This window comes from Podarcis bocagei (genome assembly GCF_964188305.1).
Source record: "Podarcis bocagei genome assembly, chromosome: 2".
NCBI classification, from domain to species: domain Eukaryota; kingdom Metazoa; phylum Chordata; class Lepidosauria; order Squamata; family Lacertidae; genus Podarcis; species Podarcis bocagei.
In genome coordinates, this window is record NC_138126.1 from 90,967,879 (window position 1) to 90,980,162 (window position 12,284).

The 12,284-nt window shown below is 44.4% G+C and overlaps 1 protein-coding gene across 1 annotated transcript in view; it reads left to right on the forward strand.

Moving 5' to 3' along the window:
- Window positions 1-12,284, forward strand: part of DNAH9 (dynein axonemal heavy chain 9) — a gene marked incomplete at its 5' end in the record, with an annotated part of 196,859 nt that overhangs the window by 135,281 nt on the left and 49,294 nt on the right. The window contains 2 exons of the mRNA XM_081183892.1: window positions 912-1,034; window positions 11,678-11,871. Coding sequence (XP_081040018.1) covers window positions 912-1,034; window positions 11,678-11,871 — 317 coding nt within the window. The remainder of the gene's footprint in view (window positions 1-911; window positions 1,035-11,677; window positions 11,872-12,284) is intronic.

Here is a 12,284-nt window from a genome sequence, read left to right on the forward strand (position 1 = left end):
GATATCCTCTCTTTTTCTTTAATATTTTACAGCTGCTTAGAGCAGCGAATACCTCCTCTGTGGCCACCAGAATATTTTTGTACGGAAAAAGAAAAGAGTTCCCCCATAGGTACATGGGGGCAGCCATCATTTTCTTCACACAGTTCTCCAGAAAGTGACTACATGCAACTCCCCACTTGCACACATTTGAGTCGTGCATGACTGCTGACACGTGTGCCATTTTCGGCTCTGAAAGAGGGTGGGGTGGAACGGAGATGGAATGGGCTGGGGCAGGGTGGACTGGACTGGACTGGACTTGTGTGTGTCCTGATGATGCACACGGCGGCCAGGAGCAGAACCCCTGCTTAAGTGGGGATTCCCCTGTATGCAGTATGAAGTAAAATGCTCCAGGGAGCATTTTAAAAAGATATATTTTTGGCTGCATGGCCACGAAGGAGACGTGAGCTGCTCTAAGCAGCTGTAAAATGTTAAAGAAAGAGAAACGTAGCTCTTGGGCAACCTTGCAAGTACAGTATGGACCAATGCACAGATTGGTTTGCTGATTATCCGGAATATGTTCTAATCTGCACATTGGTCCTAAGGAGGCAAAGTGAGTAGGTTTGTTCTGAAATGTGGAGCGAACTGGAATCCTCCCCACCCATAGGTTATACTGGTGCTTTTATTTGTAAAGGTTATTACTTGCTTTAGTTATTTCAGGTCCATCTTTAAATGTAAGTTCAAAAGGAAAGAATTAAGTACAAAATGTCTGCAATTCTAGCACCAGTCCTAACATTCATGCATTTGGGTAGTATCCCGCTGGATTGTGTGTGTGTGTGTGTGTGTGTGTGTGTGTGTGTGTCCTGCAAACAAAAGCCTTTTCTTCAGGAAATCCTTGCAACTTTCTGCAGTGCCATGTGGGTTTGTCGTTGCAGATACTTCTGATGAATAAAGAAATTAACGCTACAGAACTTGACTTCCTGCTAAGATATCCAGCCCAGCCAGGAGTCCCCAGTCCAGTAGACTTTTTGCCAAATCAGTCATGGGGTGGCATCAAGGTAGCTGTTTTTAACTCGTAAAGTCTTTTTATATGTATAACCAATAGATAGTATCTACTATTAAATGTAGCCTAATCTTCCATGTAAAAAAAGTTTTTTCCAGTTATGTTGGCCCTTCCCAGAACCCAGCAGGACCAAATCGTTCAAGCGAAGCAGGGGATGATGGCATTGCTTAGCCACAAAGTATGAAGTTAGTAAAAAGCACTACAGAATAAAACTCTTAGGGTTTTTCGTTCTTTGAGAACTGTTCTCTCTTTGGGTTCTTTTGCCTTTCCCCGATTTCCTGAAATGCCACCAACATAACGGTTGAGGGAATTTAGCCATTTTCCTAGTACCTGGTGACGTGTGAATTAACACAGGGCAGGTCCACACTATGCATTGGGAGCAAACCCAAAAGCGCACCATACATTTAAAGCATGTGAGTTCCTCCCAAGAATCTTGGGAGCTATAGTTTAAGGGTCCTGGAAATTGTGACTGTGTGAGGGGAAACTACAGTTCCTAGGATTGTTTGCAATGCTTTAAATGTGCATTGGATGTAGTGGTGGCTGGTGCCCATTGGAACTGGTGAGGCAGAAGGCACAGAGGCCAACTGTAGGTAAACCCACAGCCAATGACATGCAGAGCCAACAAATTCTAGTTTTACCCCCCACCCCATTGATTTCAACAAGGACAACACTTGAGATACTAAAGTGGATAGCCATTGCCAACCTCTGGGCTGGATGTATGAAATAAGGGAAGCAAGTGTAAGCTGTCTGAAGGCAGACCAAGGTTGATGGGGCAGTGCTCCATTGGCCCTAATGGACCAGCCTTCACTGGTTGAATGTGTGGGGGATATGCCCACAGTATGTAATGTGAGTTTCTGAGAATCACAAGTGGAGAGAGTGCTGCTGCACTCAGGTCCTGATTGATGGCTTCCCATCACATCTGGTTGGCCGTTGTGAGAACAGGATACTGGACTAGATAGGCCAGCAGGCTCTGCTTATGTTCCTATTAGGGGAAACTTCTTAATGATAAGAGCAGATCAACAGCAGAACAATGGAAGCAGTGACCTAGAGGGGCGGTGGGCTCACGTACATAGTCGCCTCCAACTTTCTGATAGTATGGAACACTGAAATCCCCCAAAAATGTCCTTAAGCAGTTACAAGTACAATGTTGAAATACAGTATTGAGATTATTCTTGAAGGGTTCTTTTTAAATACACAGTCTCCTGTCACCTTCCAAGTGCACCATTTTGCAGAAACTTGGTTATATCAACCTTTTAAACGATAACAATAAAGCTGAACTGGACCACCAAGGACCTGCAGAATTATGCATTTTAACAGCAATATCAGCAAACTGTTTTGCACAGTCCTCTACAAAAGGACAATGTGTAGAGCCTAACAAAGCACAAAAACGATCCATGAACGCCAAATTGGTTTCCTCCCTGGAAAAAGAGCAACTGATCACATCTTTACAATAAGACTTTCAATATGTTTTCTTTCTTTCTTTCTTTCTTTCTTTCTTTCTTTCTTTCTTTCTTTCTTTCTTTCTTTCTTTCTTAAAGGGGGAGATATTTTCCCGCTTCATCAACTTCAGAAAAGTGTTTGACTCTATCTGACAACTTGGAGCTGAGCCTTAAATTGCTACAAAATGGAATTGGCAAAAATATATACAGTCTCATCATATCTGTGTTCCAATCCATCAAATTCAGGATATGGATCGGAAACAAAGGCAATCAAACACGAGAGAGGTGTAAAGCAGGGAAGCACCCTCAGACAGATTCGCTTCAAACTACATCAGTGATGTTTTGACCCCATTGGAATAGTCATAAAATCTAGGGCTGTGTCTAAATGACTTGCGACTTGAATGTATTCTTTGCAGGTGACCTAGTCCTACTGTTACGCAGTCGGGAGAGAATAGGAATAACTTTGCAGCTCTTTGAAGACTTCTGAATTACAGGGTCAAGCCTGGAATGAGAAAATGAAAACAAGGCCAAAATCCCCAAGCCAAGCAAGATTCTGTTGCAAAGCAATTAAAGCTGAACATGGCTTTAGGTGTGCATGCATTGCCTTTGGGGAACTTAGCAAAAGTTATCAGAGCCCTGCAGGGGAATGTCCTGTAAGACCATATCAAGTAACAAAGATATTAGGCCTGTTTGGATGTAATTTTCCCCTCTCCCTTGGATTGTCCTCAGGGTGAGAGAAGGTTTGGAGCTAGAGAATGCCTACTACCCTTTTTAAAGGAAAGTATAATTTCCCTGTTGATTGTGGGATATTTAAATAATTGGGCTATCATGGTCCAATTGTTTGCTTCTCTCTTCAGGGAAGGCAATGTGGGAGTTGTGTGTCTGTACGCACATGCGTGTACACAATGTGGGCCTTTTTTGTTTTTTGTTTTTGCTAGTGCTGTCTCTTCCTGAGGATAATCTCAATAGAAATTTCTCAGCAGCCCCAGAGAGACTTTCCTGCTCTAGTGTCCCTAAAACAGGGACGCCTGTGAAACCTTCAGTAAGAAATCTACTTCAGATTAAATAGTTTCTAATCATAAAGCAATGAAGAGAGACGGTTGCATCTTAAAAGGGCAGAGAGGAACTGCAGGATTGCCATAATGCTGTGATGTCAGCCACGGTAACACAATTATTGCTACTGTTCATTTATATATGTATATATATATATATCACTTTTCAGCCCAAAGCAGTGAACAGCATCTTAAAGCAACCAAGTATAATAAAATGCCACCAATCAAAACAATATAAGATAGTACATAAGGCAAAAGATCTAAACTACAAGATCTGGACATCTTCCGGGGGGGGGGGGGGAAATAACACCTACTTTCCCCCTTACTCTTTGCCACTCCTTGACGACTAATCTTAGGGCTCTTCCTTCTCTTCTTCTTACTCACATATAATTCCCTAGCAGTTTATAAAGTATTTTTTAAGAAATCAAATGTGAAGGAGGAGGTGGTTTACACACCCTGCTGCATTCTGTGGGGGATTTGAGCTCCTGCCAAGTTGTCACTGTGATTCAGGTTGGATGCGTTCAGGCTGTCTAGCTCTCTCTGCTTAGGGCTGCCCTGTTCGAAGAAAGTTGCTAAAACTCTGAGACTAAAATAGCCTCACTCATATTTCCCCAAAAAGTTGTTTGGGAGAACAAACACACCTAGTCCATTAATTTTTGGTTGAGCAGAAATTTAGACAGGCCAGTCTTTCATTTTAGACAACTTTAAAATATGTTTTAGTTATGCAGTAGAAGCCAGCTTTGGGTTTTTATATTTAAATTTTTATTGGTTTTATAATTTTTTATTGGCTTGAGTACTGTACATAAAGCTTCTCATTCACACACACTGTAGTTTGTATTTTATGTTATAGCCAGCAAAAATGTGGGAAGTAAAGTTGCGTCTCAGGTGATGAGTTCCACAACACTCTGCAAGGGCTTGCTACCAGATTGTCTTCTATGAGGTGTGGTTCTGATAATCTTATTCCTTGCTTGAAGGACGTTCCTTTCTCTCATGTCTTCCACAGCAGCCCTAAGCTATGATGGGTTCCTGCCATGCTTAGTTTTTTAGGGTAGGGATTTTGTTGTTGCTGCAGATTTCAGAATTGCAGTTGTATTTTTCCACCTCCGTGCCTTCTCTGCTTCATATTTCTCTGTGTGTCATAGTCTGGACCATGAAGGGTATCTCTTATTTATCCACACGTTGGGGAACATGCAGTGATTGCTCACTTTCTGCACAGGATTTTATTAGTTGCTTTGTTTACTGTTTACTATATTCTTTTTATCATGTTGTAACCCACCCTGGGACTTCAATTAAGGGCCAGTAAAAAATAAATAAAATAATGTAGCTGGCTTTCTTTTCTTTTTTAAAAAATCACATTGATGTTTGCAATGTATGACTGGAAGCTTTAAATACACGTTTCTCAGCAGAAATCTCTCAAATCCTTTACCCACTAATGAGAGAGAGAGAGAGAGAGAGAGAAGTGATGTTTCACCTAGGGTTGTTATTGATGAACTGAAAAGGCAAAAAGCTAAACCAGCTTCATGGTGGAGAGCTCTTTGGAGCCTTCAACCACCAATGCTGCCATTTTTCTACACAGTAATAAATGTAGTGCTGAGAGTGTACGAATACCTGCTATTGCTACCTTCTTCAGATTCCAATTTATTCTACAGTGGAGGATATAATGAGAAATCATCTTTTCTTAAGAGTTTAAGGTTATGCAACAAGTAGAAAGTGAGTGGCAAGTCTGTTTGTTATATCTGGTCTGCCACAGCTCTTGAAAGCATTGCCCTCCCTTTTCCCTCCCCAAACAAAGAACCAACAAGTTAACATGTTTGCCATGTGTAGCTCCTTTTCTTTATTCTTCCTGCCACAGGTAAGGCACCCATGGTTTCCATTTGTGACCTTGCCAGGGCCCCAATGTATCTTAATCCTTATCCCCCCACATCTTATTATGACTCCCTTATCAGTTTTGCTCCCAGACACCTGAATTCCTTGACAGAAAGACCCAGTTCCCAACTCTTGAGTTTTCCCATGTAGTGGGCTGTCTTTATATAAACTCAGATGAGTGGTCCACCTAACTCAATATTGTCTACACTGACTTGCAGCAGCTCTTCAGGATTTCAGGCATGAACCCTTCCCCAGCTAAAGACTTAAAGAACGAAATACCCTTTGCATGAAAAGCATGTGCTCTGCCACTGAGCTATGGCCCTTTCTTCATTTCTGTTATGCTTTCTTTTCTGAATGTAAATGGCTCAGCCAAGAAGAGAGAAGCTGCTTGTTATGAGTTGAGGATACACCTGGCTAGCTTGGATTAATCTTTCCACCCTAGCCCCCTCCCCAAGCCCAATCATTTTCATCTTCTATTTCTGAAGAGGAAGAATATTCATTATGTAGATATGAAAAAGCAACTAAAAAGGCATTGTTTAATAAACGTGGTGTTGAATAATGAGCTCTAAATAGTGGATTCAGCTTTCAAGAGGAGAACGGCTGCAGAGACAAAGATGCATATTAATGTTGTATTTATAATTTTGCAGAATGCAGATGATAAGATTGTGTGTGTGGCTAAAAGATAAAATAGCAATTCATGTATTTCGCATTGAAGAAAAAACCCAGTATTTCCTTGACAAAGGCCCTTCTTTCTCCCGCCCTATGTACTTTGTAGTTCTGTTAAGTTTCTATTCTTGTTGACGATTGAGTTTGACACAATCTGCTGAATATATGCAATGCACGATATTTTTTGCTAATGCTGTCACAATCTTTTGATCAAGATGGTGTGATAAGACTGGCCTACAGTTTACTTGAGTACCCATGTTTAAAATATTATTGTGGTATCAGTGTCATAACTGAATCCCTCCCATTTTGAAAATCTAGATCCTTTTTAGAACAGCGGTGGGCAGTGGTAGATTTGTAGGATCTATTCCATATTTTTTACTAGAATTCAAAGGTCCCCCAACTAGGGCCAGGTGAAATAGTTGTACTCTTAGGCTTTGTTCATGCTTGTGTTTGCTGTGCACTCACTGTGTTTCCTGAGCTGGATTTTTTATCTGTGTTCAGTTGACATTATCCAAAATGCATATGCATCCTCCTGTGCTTTGTTATAAGATACAGTACTACTGTTTGATGTGTCATTTCTCAAACCAGCTTCACACTGATTGGAGTCCTTAAGTCATTCTTAATCTGCCTGCAGCTAAGATGTGAACAAGTTCGCATAGGATAAAGACATCCCCACCCTGTCAATGTACAAAGCAGAAACAAATTAAAGGTGTTCTGATACGAAAGCTAGGGGCGAAATATCTGTGAAATACACCAAAAAAGCAACTCTGCCCTGAGATCTATAGATGAAGGGCAGTTTGCACATTCTAGTACAGTGGTGCCTCGCAAGACGAAATTAATTTGTTCCGCAAGTCTCTTCGTCTTGCGGTTTTTTCGTCTTGCGATGCACGGTTTCCCATAGGAATGCATTGAAAATCAATTAATGCGTTCCTAGGGAAACCGCCTTCGGACCAGGTCCGGGGACAGTCTGCCCCCGGACCTCTTCTGAAGGCTGGGGGGGGGGACAAGGGCTTTTCTTCCCACCCCCAGCATTTTAAAAAACCCTGGGACAGCGGAGGACTTCTCCGCTGTCCGGGGCGATCTTAAAATGCTGGCGGGCGGCATTTTAAAATCGCCCCGGACAGCGGAGGACTTCTCCGCTGTCCGGGGCGATTTAAAAGCCCCTGGGAAGGCAGGCAGGGGGGACAAAGACTTTCGCCCCCTGCCCGCCTTCAGAAGGTGTTCCCGCACCCCGCCCCACTTCGGAACAGCTTTCCGAAGTGGGGCGGCTGGGGCAGGTGTCCCCACCCCCCGCCCCACTTCGGAACAGCTTTCCGAAGTGGGGCGGCTGGGGCAGGTGTCCCGGCCCCCCCGCCCCACTTCGGAACAGCTTTCCGAAGTGGGGCGGCGGGGGCAGGTGTCCCCGCCCCCCTCCCCACTTCGGAACAGCTTTCCGAAGTGGGGCGGCTGGGGCAGGTGTCCCGCCCCCCCCGCCCCACTTCGGAACAGCTTTCCGAAGTGGGGCGGCTGGGGCAGGTGTCCCCGCCCCCCCTCCCCACTTCGGAACAGCTTTCCGAAGTGGGGCGGCGGGGGCTGGTGTCCCCGCCCCCCTCCCCACTTCGGAACAGCTTTCCGAAGTGGGGCGGCGGGGGCAGGTGTCCCCGCCCCCCCTCCCCACTTCGGAACAGCTTTCCGAAGTGGGGCGGCTGGGGCAGGTGTCCCCACCCCCCTCCCCACTTCGGAACAGCTTTCCGAAGTGGGGCGGCGGGGGCAGGTGTCCCCGCCCCCCTCCCCACTTCGGAACAGCTTTCCGAAGTGGGGCGGCGGGGGCAGGTGTCCCCGCCCCCCCTCCCCACTTCGGAACAGCTTTCCGAAGTGGGGCGGCGGGGGCAGGTGTCCCCGCCCCCCCTCCCCACTTCGGAACAGCTTTCCGAAGTGGGGCGGCGGGGGCAGGTGTCCCCGCCCCCCGCCCCACTTCGGAACAGCTTTCCGAAGTGGGGCGGCTGGGGCAGGTGTCCCCACCCCCCTCCACACTTCGGAACAGCTTTCCGAAGTGGGGCGGCTGGGGCAGGTGTCCCCACCCCCCCTTCGGAACAGCATTTTAAAATCTCCCCGTGTCCCGGGAAGATTTTAAAATGCTGGGGGTCGGGCTGCCGACCCCCAGCATTTTAAAAGCTTCCCGGGACACGGGGAGATTTTAAAATGCTGGGGTTCGGCAGCGCTTCGCTCCCGACCCCCAGCATTTTAAAACCTCCCCGGGACACGGGGAGATTTTAAAATGCTGGGGGTCGGCAGCTAACGCTTCGCTCCCGACCCCCAGCATTTTAAAATCTCCCCGGGACAGGGGGAGATTTTAAAATGCTGGGGGTCGGCAGCTAACGCTTCGCTCCCAACCCCCAGCATTTTAATATCTCCCCGGGACAGGGGGAGATTTTAAAATGCTGGGGGTCGGCAGCTAACGCTTCGCTCCCAACCCCCAGCATTTTAAAATCTCCCCGGGACAGAGACTTCTCTGCTGTCCCTTGGAGATTTTAAAATGCTGGGGGTCGGCAGCGAACGCTTTGCTCCCGCCCGCCAGCATTTTAAGATCGCCCGGGGCAGGCGGGGGGGGAAGGCAGGCGGGGGGAGCAAAGACTTTTGCCCCCCGCCGGCCTTCAGAAGAGGTCCTCTTCTGAAGGCCGGCTGTGGGCGAAAGTCTTTGCTCCCCACCGCCAGCATTTCCCTATGGGCTTTCGTCTTGCGATGCAAGCCCATAGGGAAATTCGTCTTGCGAAGCGCCTCCAAAACAGAAAACCCTTTCGTCTTGCGGGTTTTCTGTCTTGCGAGGCATTCGTCTTGCGGGGTACCACTGTAGTAGTAGTAGTAGTAGTAGTAACTCCACTGTGGTACAAGATGGTAGTGTGAACACCACTTGGAGTTAAGGAACAGGGTACCTCTGAGTACACAAGTACAAATTTTCAGAATCCAAACTGAACTCTCAATCCTGTCATAGAAAATCTGCTCCTAGTCCCACCTACCCAACTTCCTTCATTTCAGCCTAATTTAGAAGAGCGGGAAGCCTTTTCTTGACACTATTTTTAAACAGGTTGGAGTAATAATCGGTTGCATATCTACTGCAAATCACTTGGTGATCTACCAGTAGATCCTGATCTATCTTCCTGTTTCACAACATCTTTGTGTTGCCCTGAGCAACATTAAGAGCCAATACTTAGTGTACCTATTTAATGGAGGAACCTAAATTTAAGTGAAATTATATGAAAAGATGTGAACTGTATCCTGAGTGTTGTTGTTTTTTTGGTTTAGCTTTACAACTACAGGTCATCAGTGTTTTAGCTTGGTCCTAGGTACGTAACAAGGCACATACTTATTGGTAGCAGGTAAAAACAGGTCAGATGGGAAGTGGTATTTCAGTCAGGAGCACAACCATCCCTTGATTACCTGGAAGTGGATCAACTAGTTTCAGTGAGAGAGGGAATGTATTTGCCTAACCATCCCACCCCCCATAAGGCTGCCTACCAATCATGGACAAGTGAAATCCTTTAGAGATGACTGGTTTTATTGAGATCAGATCACTTATATGCCTCTCAGGAATTCACTAGAAGTCTCATTGAATTCCTGTTGCAGAGTTAGAGCCATAGCTTTTAAGACTCACCAGTGGCTCATTGACGGGGCTGATAGTCTAGAATGGGGGCATGGACATGTCTTCAAAGTATCATATAAATTAATTATGCTCTAGATTTCTGTAAAAGAAATTGCATAGTAGGAAGATAATCCAAGAAATGATTGGCGTGGGCAGACTTAGTGAGCTTGTCAGACGTTATAATAGTAATAAGGGTGATTAAAATGTAGCTCTTGCGTGACATGCTGATTGAAGTTTTACATACCCATCATGGCTTTATTTTTACTTTCATTAGACTTGTGCTCATGAGTTGAATAATTCAGTTAATGCAGCCAAACAAAGAGCCAACTCCAGCAAACGAATTATATAAAACAAAATGTAGTCTGGAGGAAAGCAAATAATTCATTGTTTATACCAGTCCTTTGAGTTAACAGCTTGCTTCCCAAATGGAATAGTTTTCCATCAGTATGAGCCCCATTACATTCTAGCTTGATGATGTTGTCTTAGCACTCCATGTCAATATTCTTTCCTAGCTGTCAGCTTTGAAGAGCTGCAAGGATACTGGAGAGGGGTGGGGTTAGATTCTTCATCCTGATCCTTCCATGCTATATTCTTAAGTTATAAACGCAGAGGCAGATTACAGTGTATGAACACCTGAGAAGTACTAGTTGTCTATCCTGATCACATTTTATGCAGAATACAGTGATCCAGAACTAACATAAATAAGACCATGTAGCTGTTCTGATCTCCCGCTGCTGATTAATGGAAAGTTGTGGATAGGTGTTTATTTACAAGGTTCTTGGCAGGCCAGAAAATGTTCAGATTCTAGAACACAAACAATTGCTTGTGTTCACATATATGGGGGGTTCACCAATGCTGCATTCTCCAGTATTTCTTATGGTGACCACCATTATTACCAAACACTTCATTTTCATATAGTCTTGGCTTGGATCCACATGTCTGTCATATTTTTGAAGGATTCATTCCTTTGGCTTAGCCTGATTGTAGTTTAATCCATTTCACATCTTCTGGTGGAGTGATAAATTAAGAGGGCATTTTGGGAAAAGGAAGCAAGCAAGAAATGCTTTGGTTCTATGGATCCTAGGGATGGGGCGGGGGCGGGGCAGGATTCAGCAGTGTGTTGGTTGTTTTAAAGTTTCACGCCTTGGTGTTATTTCTAAGTGTCCCTGTGCAAAAAGATACACAATTCCAAAGCCATGTAGCAGAGGAGCAGTGCAAGGAAGCCTGGGTGTTATGGAGAACAACACAGAAACAGGAAGTTTGCAAAGAGATTCCATAAAATTCTGCAGCATTAAAAAAAATGTCAGAGACCCACAGTTACTCTCTTTTCCCCTGAAAGAAAGAAATACAGTAAGATGCTTACTTAAAAAAATATAAATCAGGTGCTGAATGATAGTGCTGACCTTGGTTGAATCTGGCTGAGATGGCAAAAGTAACATGTTTAATTAGAGAACAATCATTACTGACATTTGTTCAGGACTGGAAATTTCTTATGGACCTTTTGTGAAAATGAACTTGTGATATGGGGATTTGAAGATTGAAAAAAATACTGGTTTATGGAAGACAGAATAGTTGGATTTTAAGGAATGAGTGTTATATGTAGCTGCAGGCAGAGAGCTGACAGTCCTTTTACTCTTTTCTATCTTTCTTTAGTCTTTTTCCTTTCTTTTTTTTGGGGAGGGCTCCCCCTTCCTTCCTTCCTTCCTTCCTTCCTTCCTTCCTTCCTTCCTTCCTTTCTTTCTTTCTTTCTTTCTTCATTGTTCTTTTTTAGACTAAGTAGCTGCTTTATCTTAGTATATTATAAAAAGATAACTAGGTAATGGGTATACATTTTTGTATATCTATGAATAGGTTTCAATAAATATGTTAATGAAAAATAAAGATAGTGCCGGCCTCAGAAGGGCTCCTGGCACTTGAATTTTCAGGAAGCAGCTCCAGGAAGTACCATCCATGTGGGGCTTCCCATTCTAAGTAATGGCCAGCTCTCTTCTTCCAGGCACTGTCTTCCATGGAACAATTCCGCAACTTGGACCGGGATATTGAGGGTTCTGCCAAACGCTGGAAAAAGTTCGTGGAGTCTGAATGCCCTGAAAAGGAAAGGTTTCCTCAGGAATGGAAGAATAAGTCTGCCTTGCAGCAGCTGTGTATGATGAGAGCCATACGTCCTGACCGCATGACATATGCTGTCAGGTAAGTGCTGTACACACGGTGACTGAGTTAAGCATTGTTGAGTAATGTGAAAAACTAAACCTTTTAATAGTGTGTCCAAGAAGCACCAGACATGTCACAGAACAAATTCTTCAATGTTTTCATGTATATCTATATTCCTGGCTTAGAGTGCAGCTTGCTTAATTCTACAGTGCAGTTTCTTCCCGTTCTTTCTACTCTCCACTTAATCAGAACAGAATCAATCAGTGATGTCCATTTAACCTCAACCACTTTCAACATTGATTGCCATCTACAGAATGCTGATGATGCACAATCTATTCTGGTGTTTCAGCCTGTCTCCTTTCACCCACTTCAAATAAAATTTCTGCCCATCTTTCAGACATTACCTTTTGGGCATCTGTCCATAAATTGGAACTCAGCACATCCAACCCTGG